Source organism: Rhinoraja longicauda, chromosome 14, assembly GCF_053455715.1.
Source record: "Rhinoraja longicauda isolate Sanriku21f chromosome 14, sRhiLon1.1, whole genome shotgun sequence".
NCBI lineage: Eukaryota > Metazoa > Chordata > Chondrichthyes > Rajiformes > Arhynchobatidae > Rhinoraja > Rhinoraja longicauda.
The window spans coordinates 39958576-39983613 of record NC_135966.1 but is presented as its reverse complement, the minus strand read 5'-3'; the positions used below and the strand labels follow the sequence as shown (position 1 = coordinate 39983613).

The following is a 25038-nucleotide window of genomic DNA, read 5'->3' as shown; positions in this document are numbered from 1 at the left end:
TGGAGGGCGTGCAGCGTAGGTTCACTAGGTTAATTCCCGGAATGGCGGGACTGTCGTATGTTGAAAGGCTGGAGCGATTGGGCTTGTATACACTGGAATTTAGAAGGATGAGGGGGGATCTTATTGAAACATATAAGATAATTAGGGGATTGGACACATTAGAGGCAGGAAACATGTTCCCAATGTTGGGGAGTCCAGAACAAGGGGCCACAGTTTAAGAATAAGGGGTAGGCCATTTAGAACGGAGATGAGGAAGAACTTTTTCAGTCAGAGAGTGGTGAAGGTGTGGAATTCTCTGCCTCAGAAGGCAGTGGAGGCCAGTTCGTTGGATGCTTTCAAGAGAGAGCTGGATAGAGCTCTTAAGGATAGCGGAGTGAGGGGGTATGGGGAGAAGGCAGGAACGGGGTACTGATTGAGAGTGATCAGCCATGATCGCATTGAATGGCGGTGCTGGCTCGAAGGGCTGAATGGCCTACTCCTGCACCTATTGTCTATTGTCTATTGTCCCTTGAAAATTACAAATGTACAATCACTTTCTCCAATCTCACAGATTAGAAAGGACAAGACTGTATGACGTGCACATCAAATTCTGTTTACTCATGTTGTTTGAATCATGTTGCAGCTTTATAATACATTGGTTAGGCCACATTTGGAGTATTGTGTGAAGTTCTGGTCTCCCCATTACAAGAAGGTGCGGAAACCTTGGAGAGGTGCACCAGAGGTTTACCAGAATATTGTCCCATGTATTCCTCTATACTTTAATTCTGATCTTCCAGACCAGTACTCATTTTATAACCAATATAAAAAGGGTCACATTTTGAGTCGTCCTTTGTTACATTTATTCAAACAAGCACATTAAAGTGGCTCAACATCAAAAGATAATTAAAAATAAAAGCTGCAGTGGCACATTAGGCCTTTTAAATGTGCACCTTCTCTGAACTTCAGCCCCATTTTCCTGCACTTAACCCAGGTCCCTAGATTCTTCTAACATGCATACATCTATCTACTGCCATTTAAAATGAATTTGACGTCTGAACTTCCATTGTCCTCTGGGGTAAAGAATTCCAAATATTCACCAGGGATTAGCCATTTCTACTCGTCTCAAATCAAAATGGCCTACCCCTTATTATGTTTAGGATCTATTATTGCCACGTGTATCGAGGTACAGTGAAAAGCTTACATGTGCATGTTATCCAGTCAGATCAGATAAAACTACGGTACATAAATACAAGCAATTCACACTCAAGTACAATAGGTACAAAGAAAGGGAAAGATAGAGTGCAGTGGGCAGCACTGTTGCACAGCAGTAGTGTTGCGGCCTTACGGTTGCAGAGACCTGGTTCCTGACCACAGGTACTGAGCACACGGAGCTTGTACGTTCTTCCTATGACCGTGTGGGTTTTCTCCGGGTGCTCCGGTTTTATCCCACATTCCGAAGACCTACAGGTTTTCAGGTTAATTATTACGAATTTTAAATTGTCCCTAGTGTGTAGGATGCTGCTAGTGTACTCTGATCGTTGGTCGGCACAGACTTGGCGGGCCAAAGGGCCTGTTTCCGCGCTGTATCTCTAAACTAAACAAAACAGGGGGATCATTCTCCCTGCTCTATCTTGTTGAACACTTGTTTGCTCCTTTCAATGATTTATTTCTCATTCCTCTATACAGAATAAAGGCCCAGTCTATTTGATCTCTATTGATGTGACCGACCCACTGCCCCGGAAACCAGCATGCTGAATTTTCTCTGAACTCCCCGCTATAGCAAGTGTATCCTTTCTTAGATAAGCAAACCAAAAATGTAGATAATTGCAACTTATGACTGCATCAAACATTACCAAAAAAAGGCATTAAACTTCCTGCATTCACTGCTCAGCTCTCTCGAGGTTGCAAGATGAGTCAGATTACCGATCATAACCAAGAACGTTTGACACAATAATTATCTGATTTAAAAATTAGATGCAATCAATGTTTTTTCTAAACCAAGGTTGAGTATCTTTTCGAGAGCTGACAGAAATGAGTCATAACTTTTCCAAACTGCATTGCACTCAGAATCTCTGACAATGCAATTTAGAAAACCAAGCTGTACTTCAGCAGTGATGTTTTTTGTCAAACATCACATAAACTAACCTAGTCATAAAATAAAAACAACAAAGAAAATATGGAAGGAGTCAAAGTGCTGGAGTAACTCAGCAGGTCTGGAGGCTACTCTGGAGAACGCGGATAGTTGACGTTTCAGGTCGAGACCCTTCTTTGGAAGTGTGAAAGGTCCCGACCCCATACATCACCTATCCATGTTCTCCAGAGGATGCTGTCTGACTTGCTGAGGTACTCCGGCACTTTGTGTCCTTTTGTGTATTAACCAGCATCTGCACTTCCTTGTTTCTACAACGAAAACATGGGCTACAAAGTACAAAAAAGCCAATGGCTGTAGAATTTCTTTTTAAAAGACACTAAGTGCTGAAATTACTCAACAGGGCAGGCAGCATCTCTGGAGAACATGGATAGATGACATAGGGGATTGGACACATTAGAGGCAGGAAACATGTTCCCAATGTTGGGGGAGTCCAGAACAAGGGGCCACAGTTTAAGAATAAGGGGTAGGCCATTTAGAACGGAGATGAGGAAGAACTTTTTCAGTCAGAGAGTGGTGAAGGTGTGGAATTCTCTGCCTCAGAAGGCAGTGGAGTCCAGTTCATTGGATGCTTTCAAGAGAGAGCTGGATAGAGCTCTTAAGGATAGCGGAGTGAGGGGGTATGGGGAGAAGGCAGGAACGGGGTACTGATTGAGAGTGATCAGCCATGATCGCATTGAATGGCGGTGCTGGCTCGAAGGGCTGAATGGCCTACTCCTGCACCTATTGTCTATTGTCTATTGTCCCTTTCCTACCTATTCAACCTTCAAATTAACCTCTTAGGAATCCTGCATCAGCTCTCCCAAGTCCCTATGCACCTTCAATTTCAGAATCTTTTCTCCATTTCTAAAGTAGTTTACGGCTTTACTTCTTCTACCAAAGCGCATGACCATACACTTTGCTAGGCTGCATTCAATTTGCCACTTCTCAGCCCACTCTCCCAACCTGTCCAAGTCCTTCTGCAGATTTCCTGCTTCCTCAATACTACCTGCCCCTCCACTTTTCATCATATCATCAGCAAACTTGGCCACAAGGCCTTCAAATCCCTCATCAAATCATTGATATACACCGTGAAGCGTAGCGTCCCTCAGCAGCGACCCTTGTGGAACTTCGCTGGTCACTGGCAGCCAACCTGAAAAAGCCCCCTTTATTGCCACTCCCTGCCTTCTGCCATGCAGCCAATCTGCTACCATGCTGGTATCTGATACTATGGGCTCTCATCTTCTTTAGCAGCCTCACGTAATCAAAGGCCAGTTATCAAAGGCCATTAACATACAATGCGGGAAGTAGCAGACCCAACACTGACCCCTGTAGAGCACCACAATTTCCTTTCCTTTGATTCAGGTTGGAGAATCCAGAACAAGGAAACGTAGCTTTAAAATTGACAGCTTGGATGCCCTCAGTTATCAAATCTATGATTTTATTAAAACTAAAATGACTGCAGGAATTGTATAAAACTATGCAGAAAGAGCTGATTAGGTGGTGAGGGGGGGGGGATTGAATTGAAAATTGCAAAGCTGAATTGTTAGATTTTAGTTAGACAAGAGTGTTAAGGTAAAATCAACTAAGGAAGGCGAGTGAGATACACATCATCCACCCTCGATTGAGGGCGTCAAATGGCTCAAACCTACACCCATTCTCTTAAAACAAAAGATTAAAGTGAGAAAATAAACAAATCGACAGTTGAACAGGACATGGGTTTGACTCAATTATGGCAAACCCTCGTTATAACGAACTTCAGTTATAGCAGACTGTCTCATTAAGGAACACAGGCTGCTAGTAACACTGCGAAGCCTATTGGAATTGACAAGGCGTTCCACAATTTCCCTGAGAGAAGCAGAACAGTATCAAAACTCAAATTCATAAATCAGAAAAACTTGGATTCAACAAAGCACAAGTCAGTCTGATTCTAAATAATGGGGACACAAGGAACTGCAGATGCTAGAATCCTGACCATACAAATTGCTAGAGTAACTCAGCGGGTCAGGCAGCATCAGTGAAGGGCGCGGACTGTACCTCAGTGGGTCTGGCAGCATCAGTGAAGGGCGCGGACTGTAACTCAGCGGGTCAGGCAGCATCAGTGAAGGGCGCGGACTGTAACTCAGCGGGTCAGGCAGCATCAGTGAAGGGCGCGGACTGTACCTCAGTGGGTCAGGCAGCATCAGTGACGGGCGCGGACTGTACCTCAGCGGGTCAGGCAGCATCAGTGAAGGGTGCGGACTGTACCTCAGCGGGTCAGGCAGCATCAGTGAAGGGTGCGGACTGTACCTCAGTGGGTCAGGCAGCATCAGTGAAGGGCGCGGACTGTACCTCAGTGGGTCAGGCAGCATCAGTGAAGGGCGCGGACTGTAACTCAGCGGGTCAGGCAGTATCAGTGAAGGGCGCGGACTGTACCTCAGTGGGTCAGGCAGCATCAGTGAAGGGCGCGGACTGTACCTCAGTGGGTCAGGCAGCATCAGTGAAGAGAGCGGACTAACTCAGTGGGTCAGGCAGCATCAGTGAAGGGCGCGGACTGGCTACAGGTCGGGACCTTCTTCATACTCTTAATAATGCAAGTTAATAAGCAGAAGATACTTGTGGTATCGTGATTGACCATTTCACAAATCCATAATGTAATCAGAGCTCAGATGATACACAAGCTGAAAAAGGTTACCTCTGTTCCAATGGCACGCTTCAAATAAAAGAACCCCTTACACTCTTTGGAAATGTTCTATCCAAATATTTACTACTTTTCATGCCAACTACCACACATAGACGCATCAACTTTCACACTGTTTGTAGACCAGGTGAGCTGCTTCACAAGTCCCCTTGCATCTGAACGTGCAATTAAGCACAGGCAGGCAGAGACAGACCTCACAGCGCCAGAGACCCGGGTTCGATCCTGACCTCGGGTGCTGTCTGTGTGGAGTTAGCACGTTCTCCCTGTGACTGCATGGCCTTCCTCTGGCTTCCTCCCACATCCCAAAGACGAGCGGGTTTGTAGGTTAAATGGCCTCTGTAAATTGCCCCTAGTGTGCAGGGAAAGTGGGAAAACATAGAACTGGTTCTTCTTTCGTGACCATCATCTATGTTTCAAATGTTCGGCCAGGGTCTTGCACAGTGGACAGCCTTCTCGTTTGTCACTGCTAGATCTTCCAGGCAGCATTGTTCACCAAGAAGTGGGCATCTTAGCAGGTTTGGCATGGAATGTACAGATGTTCCTCATTCACATTCTGTGTCTGCCGCATCTGCATAGCCCCATTTGCTCATATTGGCCTTGCATCTGCCCATTCCTGTACGAAGCCTATTGAGGGACTTCCGGGTCTTCCAGTCGCACCTGTGACCAGGTGATAGCTGTTCCTTGGTTGGGATTGGCAGCTTTTCGTGGTGGTGGTTTTCACTGCGTCTCTTTTCCCACAAGGTTAGTGTGGTTGCTTGAGGAGACTGTGACAGTGGCTGGACTGTGTGAAGGAAGCTTTTCCTCCACTTCAGGCGGTTTGGGGCTGGGTGATGGGAGTGACAGGGATGGCGGGTGTCCCCAACGTGCCTACTACGTTCAGTTCTACCGGCAACTGATCTGCAGAATTGGTGTGAATGTGTGATCAATGGTCGGTGTGAACTTGGTGGGCCAAAGGGCCTGCTTCCAAGCTGTATCTCTAAACTAAAAAAATCAAAAAAACTATATGTAGGAATTAATAACAAAGATATCTGCAGAGAGCTGTGTTTTTACAGTTCTCATTGAGAGTACTAAGCTGCTTGAAGGGTTTGTGAAGGCCACAACGTTCATCTAATAACAGGAATGAATGGCTCAAACCTTCACCAGTTCTGATTAAAGGTAATTTTGTGAAACATTAACTTGGTTTATAATCTTCATTGATGTTCCCTCTTCTGCTGAATATTTACATTTTTGATATTTTGCTGGCCAATAGCAAAACCGAGACAGTTAACACTTAACAGGTGACTAGGTGGTGCAGCTGGTAGAGCTGCAACATCACAGAGCCATAGACCTGGGTTCAATCGTGACTTCGGGTGCTATCTGTGTGAAGTTTGGATGTTCTCCCTGTGACTCCGTTCCGGGTGCGCCCATTTGCTCCCACATCCTGGAGAGGCGAGAGCCATTTAAGGTTAATTGGCCTCTGTATATTGCCCCTCGAGTGTAGGGAGTAGATACGATCGTGGGATAACGTCGAACTGGTATAAACGGGTGGCTGATGGTCGTCAAGGACTCAGTGGGCCATGCAAAATATTTGGCCAGCAAAATATCATAAATGTAAATTCTGAAATAAAAATTGGAAGTACTCAGCAGACCAGGGAGCATCAATGAAAGTTATAAACAGAGTTAATGTTTCACAAAATGCCCATGCTGTATCTTTTCAATACATTATTGGAGAAATAGTGATAAGTCTTCACGTTCACAGCTGAATCATTTCTGGAGTAGGGGAAACATTTATAGCACAGTTTTATTACAAACCTTTTTAATAATGGATTTTGGTTATGGTAGACTATCCCATTAAAACACAGGCTGCTAGTTACACTGCGGAGGTCATTGACATTGACAAGGCATTGGCAAGGCATTGGCATCAACAAGGCATTGACAAGGCATTGGCATTGACAAGGCATTGGCATTGACAAGGCATTGGCATTGACAAGGCATTGGCATTGGCAAGGCATTGGCATTGACAAGGCATTGGCATTGACAAGGCATTGGCATTTACAAGGCATTGACATGGACAAGGCATTGACATTGACAAGGCATAGACATTGACAAGGCATTGACATTGATAAGGCATTGGCATTGACAAGGCATTGGCAATGAGAAACAATCGCTTGGATCGACACCGAACCACTTTAAACAATATAACAAAAAGCCTTTAACAAGTTTAGCTTGCAGTAACGAAAGTGCATTTTTAGCTGTTAAGAACTTTGTACACTCAGCTGGTTACTATCTTTGGAAAGAGAAACAGAGTTAACATTTAAGGTCGATTTCCTTTCATCCTGAAATCCGGCTGGGCAGTTGGTTGTGGGAATCTCGGTTACAGGATTTCCTCACCCTGCCTCACCAATACCGAGGCCTCCTGTTTTGCTCTCAATCCCTGAATGCGGGGTTCAGCAGCAGAGGCAACAGAATGGTTATTACTGTTCCCCAGCTGTGCTAGACAAGGTGGTACCGGGTGGCCTCCTTGGCCCACTGCGCTCCATGTGGTGAGTGAGGACCCACTGGGTTCTCAGTGACGGGGCTCCAGGATCTTGACCCAGCGCCCGGGCAACGATGTCAATGGGGAACAAACCCTTTGGTGTTTATAAAGGACAATCAGCAACAAAGGACACCATTCCCCCACCATGGCCCATTCTAACGAGGGTTTACTGTGAATGCCGACTTTACACTTAACACAATTCCGCAAGATTAACAAAACAAAACTGGATGAGAGTTGACACTGGAGAAAATGTCACGGGGAGAGTAAACCTGTACTGAAATAAGCAGATAAGAGACAAGGGGCAGATGGGGGAAATTCCAGGCAGCCTTGGAGTGGATGTGTCTAAATGCACAAAGTGTGATAAGAAAGATTGACGGCACATAGGACCCAGAGAGGAGCAATGACAGGTACTTGACCCAAGGGGGAAGGAAATGGAATGCCCATTACAAGGCAATCAGATAAAACTACTGTAGATTGGGTTGTTAAAACAGTCATCTGAGAAAATGTTGTAGTACTGTAAAAAGGGACGATGCAACAAAGCCAATCTCTATTTCTAGAGAATTAGGGGGGAATCTATGAGGCATTCGGCTTTCTGGTGTTTACTATGATCACAGTGTCCATCTACGGCCTCTGTAGAACCAAGGTTACTTAGTCAGCAATTGGGCTACAGTAGGCAAGAATTTGCACACAAACACCAAGTTCCCAGCTATTGTTGGCTCCTACAGCCTTCTACACACGCCAAGAACAGGATCTTGTACTTACTGGTCCAGTGCCTTGTAGTAAATATCGAGGTCCTTGTTAGCTAATTCCGTTGTCCTCATGATGATCATCTTTTCTCTGTACTTTTCCTCAGCATCTCTATACTGGTCTTCTCTCAGCTCCTTTCTGAAGCGAAGAATTTCCTCTTCAAACCCTTTCTGCCGCCCTTGGGCAAGATTGCGATTCTTTTTTAAATTGTCAAGTCGTTCTTCCAGCTGTTGACGTTCACTGCCACCCAAACAAAAAAAGTAACATTTTGATTTCAACATGCAAGATCATTTGATAAACTGAGCACACGATACATCCACAAGCTTCATACATCTTGAGCATTTAAAGTAATGTATTTCGGATATGCATGGCATAGCTAGTAGAGTTGCTGCCTCATAGCTCAATCAACCTAGGTTCAGTACTGTCCTCCGGTACAGTCTCTCTTGAGTGTACATGCAGGGAGTATGCATATTTTCCCTGTAAATGCCTGGTTTCTATATTGACTATCATTAGAAAAATATACAAATAAGATTTCTTTCAATTGTTGTGTTCATTATTTTTCATTCTCAAATAGATATATTAGGCAATTCGAGCTCAATTAATGAAACATGTCTCAAACCTTCCCCAAATCGAAAAGAGTTGTTCTTTCAATTGACTTAGTGTGAAAACAGAAATTTCAGACATCCCTATTACCTGAAACTTGTAGAAACAAGTCCTAAGGGTCCTGTTACTTAAAACATAGTTGATTAGATGTCGGGAAATATTGAAAAGGGCAGATTGTGTCTTAAATAATGAATACATGATATAATAGTGAATATATAATAGTGAAATAGTCCTAAATTGTGAAATAAGTTTCAGAGGAGAAGAGCCATCAAGACCACCACAGAGGCAACGTAGAAAGCCTCGAGATGGCTCTGGATCAGGAGAGGAGGTCCATGGGGAGGAGCAAATGCCACCTGAACACAAGTCGTGGTCTGATCAACCACGGCTGGGTGACCGGGCGAGGGTGTCTGATGTTGAAAGACACAAAACACCCAATGACCCCAGGTTACATCACTGATGGTATGTTCAGGAGCATCAAGAGATGTATTTATCAATCAATGTATGCTAAAGGAAAGGCCACATAAACGGAAACAGATTATATATATGATTTTGTGTTTTGCCATATCAAAATAATGGTATGACTACATTCATAGCATGGCAATTAAACAATGCCACCTTACAAATAGCAAATTGCAAATGTTGTTTAATAATCCCTGGTCCATAACTGCTCAACATGGAGAAGAGTCGAGAAAGGCATTGAGCACATCGATGCTCTGACTGAAGAACCCCAGGGCCACTTGGAAACAACATCAAGAGTGCAAAACACCATCAACCAGCCATTAAGCAACCCCTACCTCCTCTGTGTTATTGTCTGTCGATTCTGAATTGCCTTTCTCTGCCATATTGGAATCCACTAAACTGAAGTGAATGAAAGTCTTCCTCAATTCAATAGACAATAGCTGCAGGAGGAGGCCATTCGGCCCTTCGAGCCAGCACCGCCATTCAATGTGATCATGGCTGATCATTCTCAATCAGTACCCCCCGTTCCTGCCTTCTCCCCATACCCCCTGACTCCGCTATCCTTAAGAGCTCTATCTAGCTCTCTCTTGAATGCATTCAGAGAATTGGCCTCCACTGCCTTCTGAGGTAGAGAATTCCACAGATTCACAACTCTTTGACTGAAAAAGTTTTTCCTCATCTCAGTTCTAAATTCAGGGCGATGAGGTGCTGTTCCTCAAAGACAGCTTATCCCCCTGCAGTTATCAGACTTTTGAATGGAGCTTTCGTAAGCCAAGCAGATATGCCGATCTCCCAATCCACCTCCTTGTGACCCTTGCACTTTTTTTTTGTTAAACCTTTAGACTTTCTTTGTAGTCGTAACAATATTTTGTTTCTCTTTTTGCGGTACCTGTTGTACTCAGTTGTGGTTTGATTACAATCACACATGGATGATTTACCTGGAGAGCACACAAAACAAATATTTTCCCTACAAGTCGGCACACGTGACAATAAAGAGCCAACGTTAATACCAAGGCACTACCTGGGAAGGAGAACATTGTTGATGTCTTTGAATTCATACATGGACCAGAACAGGAAGTGACATCAGGTTTTATTCATCTGGGTACGTGTGGGAAGCTCCTTCTCAGAATTAAGGCAGCAATATAAAATCTAGATGTTCAAACTACAATTCTGGTTATTCCTGGTACTAAACGATAGGTTCAGTAAATTAGTGGAGAAAGCATCTACTACATGGTTTGGTTTTCCCATACCTCCTGACCTGATCGACTCCCATCTTTCCCATTTCATTCAGATACTCCCTCATCTTGGTCTCCACAATTTCCAATTCTTCCATCCTCTTACGTAATGTCAAATTATCTTGCAGCCACCGCTCTTCAAGCTGGGGGGAGGAGGGTGAAAAAATAAAATTATATCCGTGTATAATTTGGACTGCATCCATTTGTGAACGTACAAAGACTGTGAAGCAAATCTCAGCAGTTTAAAAGAAAAAGAAAAAAAAAATCACAAATACAATGCTAATTTATCCGCAGTATATTAAATCCTCATTTTAACGGACCACTTTACAACGGATTTCAGATATAGCAGACAGACCTGCCAATGTCACCACTGGCTCGGACCATCTCCCTGGCCGTTTAGAGCTTCCGACCCAACCCAGACTCGCAAGGTGCACCAGAGAGCCCTTCTCTACTCATTGCATGGCCCAGTGACCCGGCTGCCAGCACGTTCTTCCCCTGCTGCCACCTGCAGGACGCGCCTGGTCACTGTGGGGCTCCCTCTCTCCCTTCCAACCTGCTGCTGCTTCTTGCTGTTGGCGGTGCTTTGTCCACTCCCCGCCTTCTCCTCCTCCTCCCGTCGCTCTGAACACTCGGCCTCTGCATCCCCTCCCCCCACCGTTGCCTCCTCCTCCTACCCCAGAGTTGCCGACATACTCCACCTTGAAAGGGGCGGCAGGCGAGAGGGGAGGGAGCCCCACGGTAACTGAGCACGCCTTGTCATGGCAGCGGCCCGAAGAAAGCACGTCCTGTCGGGGGCTACAACGTGAGCCCAGTGAGGAAGGGCTCACTGGCGCCTAAATGTAAGTTGAAACGATACAAAGTGCTGGAGTAACTCAGCAGAGTGAATCAGGCTGGGGAAGGGTCCCAACATCACCTATCTATGTTCTCCAGAGATACTGCCTGACCCGCTGAGTTGTTCCAGATCTTTGTGTCTCTTTGGCGTAATAACCATTACCTGCAGTTCTTTGTTTCAACTACACACAATGATAATACCTTACTTGGTTATAAAGGACAATCGGCAATAACAGACACCATTCCTCACCCATGGTCCATTATAGGGTTTACTAAATACTCAAGATGCCGAAATTCAGAAATGCAAACAAAGCTGGAGATACCCAGCTAATTACAAAGTCACTGTGGAAAGGGGGAATAGATTGTTCTAATCTTGTCCTAAGGAGACTTTGCCCTGAAACATTAAATTTGTTTCCTTCTCCAGAGATGTTACCTGACATGAACAGTTCCTCCATTTCTGTTTTTATTGCATTTATTGGTATTTGTAAAAAGAAAAGATGGATTTACATTTTATCTGTATTGCTTCATATAATTACGTGTCTTGTAGAGGGGACATAGCAAAGCTAGACCCACCTTCCAAAACACAACCAAAGGCAACATTTTCTTTATTGAAAGATCAGCATGGAAACAGGCCGTTTTGTCCATGCTGACCATTGATCACCCATTTACACTAGTGCTGTTATTCCACTTTCGTATCCACTCCCTACCCTCCAGGGGCAATTTTCAATGACCAATTAACCTACACGCACGTCTTTGTGATGTGGGAGGAAACCAGATCATCCAATACACACGGAAATACACACGGTCACAAGGAGAACGTACAAACTCCGCACAGACCCTGGGTCGATCGATCACTCGTACTTTTAATTTCACTTTTCATTTCAAGATTTTGTGTTCCTTGTTGTGACTGTCGGCAGACCAATTTCCCTCCTGGGATGAATAAAGTGTCATCGTATCGCACACACTAGTTCTTTATTACCCCACTCTCTCATCCACTCCCTACACACGAGAGCCAATTTACAGAGGCCAATTCACCTATCTTATCCCATTTTGTCCTCCTCTCCCTGCACACTCGGGTCAACTTAAAAAAAAAAAAGGCCAACTAACCTACAAACCTGGTTTTTATTCACAAAATGCTGGAGTAACTCAGCAGGTCAGGCAGCATCTCGGGAGAGAAGGAATGGGTGACGTTTCGGGTCGAGACCCTTCTTCAGACTGATGTCATTTCTTCTTAACCTACAAACCCGCACTTCTTTGTGATGTGGGAGGAGGGTCACAAGGGGAACATATTAGATTATTAAGGGGTTGGACACGTTAGAGGCAGGAAACATGTTCCCAATGTTGGGGGAGTCCAAAACCAGGGGCCACAGTTTAAGAATAATGGGTAGGCCATTTAGAACGGAGATGAGGAAAAACCTTTTCAGTCAGAGAGTTGTAAATCTGTGGAATTCACTGCCTCAGAAGGCAGTGGAGGCCAGTTCTCTGAATGCATTCAAGAGAGAGCTAGATAGAGCTCTTAAGGATAGCGGAGTCAGGGGGTATGGGGAGCAAGCAGGAACGGGGTACTGATTGAGAATGATCAGCCATGATCACATTGAATGGTGGTGCTGGCTCGAAGGGCTGAATGGCCTACTCCTGCAACTACTCCACACATATGGCGCCCGAGGTCAGGATTGAACCCGGGTCACTGTCACGGTGAGGCAGCAGCAGCTTCAGTGACCACCAGCTGCGCCACTCTGCCACCCAAAAACATTCAATGTCCAGATCCCTGATCCTATTCCATAGATCCACTGCCTGAGGTCCTCCACAAGGATGGGCTCCGTACTGATCACAAGGATCACATAACTGTACTCAGTTGGACAAGTTGGTGTGGTGGGAGCATCAGGTGAGCAAAAAGACAGGAGACTCACTTGACGCAGTGCAGCTCCCAATATAATTGAATCTATTGTGCAAATACTGAGCCAAGTCCATCTATACGTCAACTAAAATATCATTCAGTACACTCCACACATCTTGCACTGAATGGTCATTTATATAATGCCCGAAGAACCAGGAACATACAGCCCCTAGAAAGGAACTACAGATGTTGCTTTATACCAACAATAGACACCGAATGCCTATTTTGGGCATTGGGTGGGTTAGGCCGCATTTCCGGATAAACTAGCGGTATAAACCAGCCTCTCCAGTTCCTTCTTACACATTTCTGGAGAAAATGGATAGATGATATTTCGGGTCGGGACCCTTCTTCAGACTGAAGTGTCCCGACCTGAAACGCCACCTATCCATTTGCTCGAGATGCTGCCTGACCCGCTCAGTTACTCCAGCATTTTGTGTTCATCTTCCATACAGCCCCTTTGCCTTTATCATTGTCCTGGTGAGATACAGTCTGAATACAGGGTCTTTGGTCTGCCGAGTCAATGCTATGTCAAGCACCCAATTTTACATTAATCTTACCCAACTCCATTTTATTATACTGACATTCGCATCGACAGTGCCACCCTGCAAAGTCTAACATTCAGAAGATAGACACAAAAAGCTGGAGTAACTCAGCGAGTCAGACAGCATCTCTGGAGAAAAGGAACAGGTGATGTTCCGGGTCTAGACTATTTCTTCAGACATTCATACCTGCAGCTAACATTCATCTAGACATCAGGGGCTATTTTCAATGGCCGCTTAATCTATCAACCCATGTCTTTGTAGCGGGGAGGAAGCCCATGCAGTCACAAGGATAACGTACAAACTCCACACATATATCACCGGAAGTCAGGAATGATCCTGGATCACTGGAGCTGTGAGGCAACGACTTTAGCAGCTTTGCCATTGTGCTGCCCCCATGTAGTAAGATTATAGCTGGTCTAAGCTTGGCCTCAACCGAACCTTCCTGCCCATTCCCCATCACTGACTATCCCTACAGTCCAAAAGCAACCTGTCTGTTCACCCCTGAATATCATATCATATCATATCATATATATACAGCCGGAAACAGGCCTTTTCGGCCCTCCAAGTCCGTGCCGCCCAGCGATCCCCGTACATTAACACTATCCTACACCCACTAGGGACAATTTTTACATTTACCCAGCCAATTAACCTATATACCTGTACGTCTTTGGAGTGTGGGAGGAAACCGAAGATCTCGGATAAAACCCACGCAGGTCACGGGGAGAACGTACAAACTCCTTACAGTGCAGCACCCGTAGTCAGGATCGAACCTGAGTCTCCGGCGCTGCATTCGCTGTAAAGCAGCAACTCTACCGCTGCGCTACCGTGATTCAATGATTTCCCATCCACAACGCTCTGAAGATCCAATTTGCAATCATCAGAGAAGAGGATTCTGCTTCATCGCCATTTTCAATGGGCGACTGACTTCTCATTCTGAAACACACTCCTCGTTTTCCCCATCTGCTGCCACCACCCACATCCCACCCTCTATCCCATGAGTTGAAACATCACCTTAGCATCTACTCAGTCAAGCCCTGGCACCATATGAACTGGAAGCAAGAGACGAGCAAAGAAAGCCATTGGAAGAGTCACTGAAAATGCTCAAATGTTCCCATCAACTTTCCATAAACTAAAAATAAGAGTGTCAAATGATAAACGCAACAGACATTAAAATGACACCATGAGCACAATAATCATAGATGTAAATTTCCCTGGTGTGGGACGAATAAAGGAATATATTAGTATTATTATGTCATCATTACTCAGGTCTACACTGAGAGTTTGAATCAGGTGAACTTGTGCAAGCTTCCCAAATAAATTAAATTAATCCTTTTCTGTCTGTGTGTGCGTGCCTGCGGGGGGGATTTCAAAGTCCATCTGACAACGTGCTTCACTTTGCACTAATTTGCTGTTGTGCCCAAACATACAGCTGATGTAAGACTGGAATTATCGCTGGTGGGACCAGAAGCAGAGGCAGAGGAAGTGGGTTTGAAGTTCAATATTTCACTGGGCTAGTGTGGGCAGTTTTACCTTCAATCTGAATTGCAGCCCGTTGCAGCATACAGAAGAGAAAAACAATCCTTGATTATTTTAGAGAGAAGCAATAACATTCTCTTTCTCCCTTCAAACAAATATGAACACCCACAACGGGAGAGGGGGTCTGAAGAAGGGTCCCAACCCAACAGGTCGCCTGTCCATGTTCTCCAGTGATGCGGCCTGATCTGTTAAATTACTCCACTATCGTCTTTTTAAAATGAATCCCACAGTTCATTTTGTTTTCAAATAAACCAACATTTTTCAATAATACGAGCCCTCCAATGTCTGCCTACTTTAGACAACCTCTTCGCAGGACAGCGGAATATCTTGTATTCAACGCAACATCAATTATTTCATTAACCTATCAACCTTTCATCTTATGTTGATAAAAGCCTGTGAGACTACCAAACCAAGTTAAATAGAACTGTGTCATAACGAACCATTTATCAGTGAGATCTGCTATCTGTAGCCGCATAGATGCAGTTTTGTGCCTCTTCAAAAGTTCCAACAGTCTGCTTACTGAAAATGAAGCTCAGCGGAAGATTGAAATTTCCATTATTTTGCAATTGCAAAAATGCTTTCTAAACGACGCCAAAATCCACTGAAAAATGCAAAAATTACCTGGAATAAATTCATTCATAGATCTTAGTTGCTCGAAAATGAACTGCTCTATGCAAAAAGGCCTTCATTTGCCATTTTGACCTCAGATGGGCTGGACTTTGTAATTCACTCTAGAGGACAATTCGAAGGTATCACAAAATGCTGGAGTAACTCAGCGGGTCAGGCAGCATCTCTGGAGAGAAGGAATGGGTGACGTTTCGGGTCGAGACCCTTCTTCAGACTGATGTCGGGGGGGGGGGGGGGAGGGGGCGGGACAAAGAAAGGATATAGGTGGAGACAGGAAGACAGTGAGAGAACTGGGTCTCCCAGGTCACGAGAGTTTAGCAACATGCTCTCTCGCTGCTCCCCCTCTGTAGTCCACTCTTGAGGACAATTAGTCGATGACTAACCAAGTGACCTTCAAGACCAATAGGTCTTTAAGACCAATGCAGTCAAGTTTCACAAGCCAAAGAGGGAACAGCTCAATCCAAGACTGCAAGGAATTGCAGAGAATTGTGGACGCAGGCCCAGACCATCATACAAACCAACTTCCCTTCCATTGACTCCATTTACACCTCACGCTGTTACAGCGCGGCCACCAGCTTAATCAAAGACGAGTTGCACCCCGGCCACTCTTCTTCTCTCTCACATCGGGCAAAAGTTATGTAAGTGTGATGATGCACACCTCCAGATTCAGGGACAGTTTCTTCCCAGCTGTTATCAGGCAACTGAACCAGGGAGCAATCCTGAACTACTATCTACCTCATTTGAGACCCTAGGAGAATCTTTGATTGGACTTTGCTGGCTTTACCGTGCGCTAAACCTTATTCACATTATTCCGTTTATCATGCGTCTGTACACTGTGGATGGCTCAATTGTAACCATGTACTGTCTTTTCGCTGACTGATTTTGCATGCAACAAAAGCTTTTCACCGTACCTCGGTTCACATGACAATAAACTAAACTTAAACCTGTAGCCACTTAGGTCCGTTGTTCCATACTCCCTCGTCAGACCACCTTCACCCTGCCTCGGATGATGTTGATGCTCCTTGTTTATTGTTTTATGTGATTGCTGAATGTATTTAGACTTTAGAGATACAGCTAGAAACAGGCCCTTCAGCCCACCGAGTCCGCACTGACCAGCAATCACCCGCACACACTTGGGAAAATTTACAATTTTTACCCAAGCCAATTAACGAACATGGTGGCTCAGTGGTTGAATTGCTGCCTTACAGCGCCAGATTTTAATCAACTTAAACGAATGCCTTTCCTAATAAAGATCTTGCAGTTATGCAATCTTATTATATTTGTTAATGTCAGTGGGTTGCCGCGATGTGATTAATAACCAACGAAATCCAAGTCATACAAGTAAATGCAGAAACAAAGATGCTGGTTAATATACAAAAGGACACAAAGTGCTGCAGAAACTCAGCAGGTCAGGCAGCATCTCTGGAGAACATGGATAGGTGACTTTTCAGTTTGAGACACTTTGTCAGACAGATTGTAGTGGGGGGGGGGGGGAGAAGAAAGCAGGAAAAGGGGAGAGGTAGGGCAAAGTGTGACAGGTAATAGATCAACATTGGCGAGGGGAGGTTGATAGGCACACTATTGGAACAAAGGGCAGAGATAAGAACTGAAGGTGTGAGGCGGGGGTACGGGGAGAAGGCAGGAATGGGGTACTGATTGAGAATGATCAGCCATGATCACATTGAATGGCGGTGCTGGCTTGAAGGGCTGAATGGCCTCCTCCTGCACCTATTGTCTATTGAAGAGTTGCAGATTGTGAAGCCAGAGGAAGAGAAGTCACAAGTACAAAGTAATATATTCCACCTTAATTATCGGAAGCAGGTATGTCTGTAGTAAGGTTGATATAGGACATTAACCACATATCTTTTGCCTAAATAGCAGATTAGAAAAGAAAGATGCCATCGTCTTAGTACAATAAGCAAGGGGCTTGGAATGGAAAAAGTCCCAAAATATGCTGTTGATATATGCCAACATATAACTTTGTCTTCAATCAAAATGGCATCTTAAGCGTAATATTCGTTATATGCTTAGCAATTTTGAGCATTGACCTCATTGTAAAATTGCAAGTTAATCGTTTCTTAAAACCAATATCTATCGTCGTTATAATAATTCCATCCATCATCTTCTAGTTATTTTACATGCCACTGCTAGAATTTCCTTAATTTGCTGTCAGCTTAGAACTCTCAGATTGAGTAAGACTTCCTGTGAATGATCTGAAGATAACCAGAGGCCTAACCCGAGTATTTATTTTCCGAACCCATCTCCAACATTTATTTATACATTGCTTGTTAGCTCAACTATTCAAATCTAACTATTCTCCATTGCGTGAAGCGAGGCAGCTCTTTACAAATACAACTCCTTTTCTCTTTCAAAGTATGCAATGCTCAAAATTAGTGGCGTGCTTGAGCAGGGCTAGTTCAGAACATGGGTCGGAGAAGGAGGCATTAAAAAGGCTGGTAAAATCTCACAGGTCCATACATGAAGCAGCTTGACTTCACATGTAATTAATTACATTAATTACATCCTGAGGCAGCCTTCATTGTTGCGGGTGATTTTAATCACTCCAACTTGAAGACTGTACTCCCCAAATTCCAACAACATGTCTCCTGCGCCACTAGAGTAGATAAGATATTGGACAAAGTTTATCCAAACATGGCTGAGGCCTACAAAGCTGTCCCCCTCCCCCACCTTGGTCTGTCTGATCACCTCTCATTGTTCCTGCTCCCTAAGTACTCCCCACTCATCAGACGGGTGAAACCCACAGTGAGGACAGTTAAAGTTTGGTCAGACGAAGCGGACTTCTCACTTCAGCAGCGTTTTGGAAACGCTGACTGGAGTGTGTTATGCAGCTCAGGCCACCCTTGACTCCCACACGGACATTGACTCTTATACCTCCTCCGTTCTGGATTTTATCAATTCCACCATCAACAGTGTCACCACCCTCAAACGGATTACCATATTCCCGAATCAGAAGCCATGGATGAATAGTGAGGTCAGACGACTGCTGAAAGCACGTGACACCGCTTTCAGGTCAGGTGAGGCTCGGGCCTACAGTTCTTCCAGGGCTAACCTGAAGAGGGGCATCAAGAAGGCCAAACACAGCTACAAGCTAAAGATCGAGAACAACTCCGACTCCCGACGCGTGTGGCAAGGCATCCGGGCCATCACGGATTACAAACCCACCAACTCGATCCCCACATCCAGCGACGCCTCCTTCCTTGAGGAGCTTAATCACTTTTATGGCCGCTTTGACAGGGACAATCAAGAGGCGGCCATCAAGGCTGTGCTCCCTGCTGATCATCAGCACCTCACACCCACCGACATGTGTACGGCATTGAGCAGGATTAATGCACGGAAGGCTGCTGGCCCTGATGGTATCCCCGGGCTCGTCCTCAGGGTCTGTGCTGCGCAGCTGACAGATGTTTGGACTGACATCTTCAACTTGTCACTTGCCCAAGCAGCTGTCCCTACGAGTCTTAAAACCACCTCCATCGTGCCGGTGCCAAAACATTCCACTGCAGCGAGCCTCAACGACTTCCGCCCAGTTGCACCTACTCCCATCATCACTAAGTGCTTCGAGAGGCTGGTCTTAGCACACCTCAAAGGCTGCCTACCTCCCACACTGAACCCCTATCAGTTCGCCTACCGCCAGAACAGGAGTACGGAGGATGCCATCTCCACGGCACTTCACTCCGCCCTCTCCCACCTTGACAACAGAGACACCTACGTGAGAATGCTGTTTATCGATTTCAGCTCAGCATTCAACACCATCATCCCTTCCAAACTGATTGCCAAACTCAACGACCTGAGCATCAACCCCTCCCTCTGCAATTGGATATTGGACTTTCTAACCAACAGACCGCAGTGTTAGATTAGACAACGACACCTCCTCAACCATCACCCTGAACCACCGGCGTTCCACAGGGCTGTGTGCTGAGCCCTCTCCTCTACTCCTTTTTCACCTACAACTGCACACCTGCACATGGTTCTAACACCATTATTAAGTTTGCAGATGATACAACGGTGATTGGCCTCATCAGCGACAACGATGAGTCGGCCTATAGGGAGGAGGTCCAGCTACTTGCAACGTGGTGCGCTGACAACAACCTGGTCCTTAACACCAAGAAGACCAAGGAGCTCATTGTGGACTACAGAAGGACTAGGGGTGGTACGCACACCCCCATCCATATTAATGGGACGGAGGTGGAGCGTGTTTCCAGTTTCAGGTTCTTGGGTGTCAACATTTCTGATGACCTCTCTTGGACCCACAATACCTCAACACTGATCAAGAAGGCTCACCAGCGTCTCTTCTTCCTGAGGAGACTAAAGAAGGTCCATCTGTCTCCTCAGATTCTGGTGAACTTCTACCGCTGCACTATCGAGAGCATCCTTACTAACTGTATCACAGTATGGTATGGCAACTGCTCTGTCTCCGACCGGAAAGCACTGCAGAGGGTTATGAAAACTGCCCAACGCATCACCGGTTCCTCACTCCCCTCCATTGAGTCTATCCAGAGTAGGCGATGTCTGCGAAGGGCGCGCTGCATCGTCAAGGACAGCTCTCACCCCAACCACAGATTGTTTACCCTCCTCCCATCTGGGAGGCGCTACAGGTCTCTCCGTTCCCGGACCTGCAGGTTCAGGAACAGCTTCTTTCCTGCAGTCGTTACCTTACTTAACTCTGCGCTTCGGTGATTGCTGCCACTGCCACCCCCCCACACCGGCACTCCTCCCATCAGTGACTGATCTCGCTCACCGGAATTTCCACTACCGCTACTGAATTACTGTATATATTATATGTTTTACTATTCCATCGCATGCACTCTGGTTAAGATGCTAACTGCATTTCGTTGTCTCTGTACTTGTACACTGCATAATGACAATAAAGTTTGTATTGTATTGTAAAGCAGGAAATTAATGGTTCATAGATTACATAGACATGATGAAAACTAAACATAGTCAAGTCCACATCCACACAATTCAGGAGTTTAACCCGAGCAAGTGTGAGGTGATGCCCTTTGGGATATTGAATGTATGGATGAAGTATACAGTTAATGGCAAGAACCTTACGGCATTGATGGTCAGAGGGTTCTTGGAGTCCAAGTTCACAGCTCACTGGAGGTGGCAGCACAAGTAGATAGGGTGGTAAAGGCAGTGTATTGTATGCTTGCCTTGATTGCAAGGGACATTGAATATAAGAGGCAGGATGTCATGATACCAGCTCTATAGGACTTTGGTTAGGTCTCATTTGGAGTATTGCGGGCAGTTCTGATTGCCCCATTACAGGAAGGATGTGGAGGCCTTGGAGAGGGTGCAGAGATCGTTTACCAGAATGCTGTCTAGTTTAGATAGTGTCGGCTACAGGGAGAGGTTGGATAGGCAGATTGTTTTCCCTGCAACGTCAGAGGCTGAGGGGAGACTTGATAGATGTATACAAAATGATGACATGCACAGACAGGGTAGACAGTCAGAACCTTTGTCCCCAGGCCGGAAAGTCCTACACCAGAGGGCACAGCAATAAGGTGAGAGGGGGAAAAGTTTAATGGAGATATGTAGGATGTTTTGTTTTACAGGGTGTAGTGGGGGCCTGGAATGCGCTGCCAGAGGTGGTGGTGGAGGCAGATTATGATATTGGCGTTTACATAGGCACATGAAAGTGCAGGGAATGTTGGGACACGGGTCACATCCAGGCAGATCAGATCAGCTCAACCTGGCATCATGTTTGGTATAATCATTGTGAGCCGAATGGCCTATTCCTGTGATGTACTGTTCTGTTTAATTTAGAGATGTAGCGTGGAAACAGGCACTTCGGCCCACAGACTCCGCGCTGACTAGCGGTCAACTGTACACCAGCAAGATCCTACACACTAGGGACAATTTGCAGAAGCCATTCAACCTGCACACTTGCATGAACGTGGGAGGAAAGTAGAGCACATGGAGAAAACCCACGTGGACACAGGGAATAGACAATAGGTGCAGGAGTAGGCAATTCGGCCCTTCGAGCCAGCACCGCCATTCAATGTGATCATGGCTGATCATTCTCAATCAGTACCCCGTTCCTGCTTTCTCCCCATGCCCCCTGACTCCGCTATCCTTAAGAGCTCTATCTGTACAAACTCCATACAGGCAGCACCCGTGATCAGGATCGAACCTGGGTCTCTGGCACTGTTAGGCAGCAACTCTACTGCTGCGCCACCGTACTGCAGTGTTCGATGTTCCACATAATTCATGAGTAAGTAATATTCGGGTACATACACATCTTGTACGGCATTGTGTAATTGGTTCAATACAGTTTTGGATATTACTTTTTATCTCCTTGATCAGTCTCGAACCTTCTTCCTGGTCAACTTGGATACATTAGTGCGCCATCTTGTGCCTCATTTGAAAATGGGCATCAAACTCCATCCTGTTCAATATCAAGAATTCCACTTCTATTTTCTAAGTACCTTCTGTTTCAACCTTCCTCTCCTCAAAACCCTGTGCATAGTTATCTTTAGAATCAAACACTCTTTGTCAAGCTCAATCTCAGTTCACTGCATTCCCAATGACTCTTACCAAAAGTGACCCATTAACCTGGCCATTTCTACGGTTTGGCCCCCGACCCACCGTGTAAACACTAGAGGTTGTCTCATTATGTTTAGAGAACTAGTGAGTAAAATCACGGAATCTACTTCAATGTGCATGAATTCGTGGAGCTAAAATTCTTCCCTTACTTTTTGAGTATCGATGTCCTTTCGAATCCCCTCCATTTCTTTGTGCATCTTCTCCCGCTGTTTCTCAGCTTCGTTTAGTTGAGTGGTGGTATCTTGAAGCTCAGACTCTTTTCGCTTTGAAAGTAAAAGAAACACATAGCCATTAGAAAGAAAAATGTTCCCAATGTTGGGCGAGTCCAGAACCAGGGGCCACAGTCTTAGAATAAAGGGGAGGCCATTTAAAACTGAGGTGAGAAGGAACTTTTTCACCCAGAAAGTTGTGAATTTGTGGAATTCTCTGCCACAGAGGGCAGTGGAGGCCAATTCACTGGATGAATTTAAGAGAGAGTTAGATAGAGCTCTAAGGGCTAGTGGAATCAAGGGATATGGGGAGAAGTTGGGCACAGGTTACTGATTGTGGATGATCAGCCATGATCACAATGAATGGCGGTGCTGGCTCAAAGGGCCTAATGGCCTCCTCCTACATCTATGTTTCTATTACAAGAAGTCGCATCAAAGAATATTATGGCACAGAAGTGAACCTGAAGGGTAACTTTATTTTACACAAAGGACGGTGGGTGTATGGAACGAGCTGCCAGAGGAGGTAGTTGAGTCAGGTACCATCACAACGTTTAAAAAGCATTTGGACAGGTGCATGGATAGGATAGGTTTGAAGGGATATGGGGCAAACACAGGCAGGTGGGACTAGTGTAGACAGAACATGTTGGTCGGTGTGGGCAAGTTGGGCCAAAGGGATTGTTTCCACACTGTATCACTCTGTAACCAGCAATAAAAACTGTGATCACCTCTTTATATTCAGCTTTTTTTTCCTGAATGTATCTATCAATTTCTCTTGCATAAGCATCAATATTTTTCGCTTTGTCTTTGATGTCATTTATCTGGAAATAAGAAATTATAAATGAAGAACACATCTTGATAAATATTGCTTCTTCTTTACATAAAACCTTTCATTCTATTTTCTGAAGTGGGCCTCCTTCAAACTCATGGACACATACTATCCACAGCTGACAACCTGTTAGGGGCTTCATGTCTCTTTTCCCAATCGAACTTCTTACTCTTCAGGCATCCATTAAAATATAGAACATAGAAAAGTACAGCACAGGAACATGCCCTTCGGTCCAAAATGTCTTTGACGAACTTAATGCCACATAAACTAATCTTATTTGCCTACACTTGATATCCCTCCGTTCCCTGCATATCCATATGCCTATCTAAAAGCCTCTTATATGCCATTATTATATCTGTCCCCACCTCCACCCTTGGGAGTGTGGTCTAGGCACACACCAGCCACTGTGTAAAAAAAACTTGCTGCTCATATCGCCTTTAAACTTTACCCCTCTCACCTTAAAGCTACGTTCTCTTGTCTTTGACATTTCCACCCTGGGATAAAGGTTTTCACTATTTACCCTATCAATGCCTGTCAATTTTACATCCTTCTATCGAGTCTCCCCTTAACCTCTAGTGTTCAAGAGAAAACAACCCAGGTTTGTGCAGCCTCTCCTTGTAGCTAACGCCCTTTAATCCAGGCAGCATCTTTGTAAACCTCTTCTGCACTCTCTCCAAAGCCTCCACATCCCTTGTATTAGGGGGTGACCAGAACTGCATGCAATACTCCAAATGGGGCTTCTTTATTACCTATCCACTCTTTTCCATAACTGATTTAATTAATGATTGCATGTTATTTTCCCTTCTGTGTGCCACCCAACATGCTCTTTGTTATCTTGGTGTCAAAGTCCATTTCCTTTTTTTTTTCCAAAATCTCAAAACTGACTCACCTCCTTCATACTGTATGTTGGATTTTAAAACTCGTTTGACTTTCCATTTCATCCTTTCTTCCCTCTCATCCTTTTCAACCTTAATTAAAACCTGCGCTGTCATGATCTTTTAGTTTAGCTGAGTTTATTATTGTCACATGTACCGAGGTACAGTGAAAAGCCTTTGCTTGCGTTCTATCCAGTCAGAGAAATAAACTGTACATGAATACAATCAAGCTGTCCACAGTACAAGGATAAAGGAAAAAGGGTACAACTTTTCTTGCAAAGATATACTATTAAAGTCCGATAAAAGATCTCCAGTGAGGTAGATGGGAGGTCAGGACCGCGCTTTAGCTGATGAGCTAGTTTGGTTTCTCCAAAACTAGTAAATTCAAAGATAAAAGATCAAAACGGAACCCAACTTGCAACCAAATTGAAGCTGGAGTCTTAGAATTAGCAAAGAATTATAAAGTTATACCATTTTATTCTCAAGTTTCCAGAGACACGAACTGCAGAATAATTGGTAAATGACAGGTAGACTTAGAATTGGGAAAGATTTGTTCAATCTGCTCAAATCAAATGGCAATTATGAACATTAATTCATACATACTTAACCAATGAGAACTCTGATTGTAGGGAATGACATCGCAAAAGGGTCAAAGGTTAAATGGGAGCATGAACTGGTTGGAACAAATTATGTGTTTCAGCACTGTATTTGCTACAGAATGAGACACATGCAGATCCAAACACATGTGAAACAATAACCTGGGACTAAACAATCAAACCTTACTG

General features: G+C 44.9%; 1 protein-coding gene across 1 annotated transcript in view; it reads right to left on the bottom strand.

The window, feature by feature from the left end:
* Positions 1 to 25038, bottom strand: part of rad50 (RAD50 homolog, double strand break repair protein) — a 113333-nt gene that overhangs the window by 9083 nt on the left and 79212 nt on the right. The window contains exons 19-22 of the mRNA XM_078411191.1: positions 23278 to 23370; positions 22493 to 22606; positions 10362 to 10489; positions 8065 to 8289 (exon numbers count right to left, since the gene is read on the bottom strand). Coding sequence (XP_078267317.1) covers positions 8065 to 8289; positions 10362 to 10489; positions 22493 to 22606; positions 23278 to 23370 — 560 coding nt within the window. The remainder of the gene's footprint in view (positions 1 to 8064; positions 8290 to 10361; positions 10490 to 22492; positions 22607 to 23277; positions 23371 to 25038) is intronic.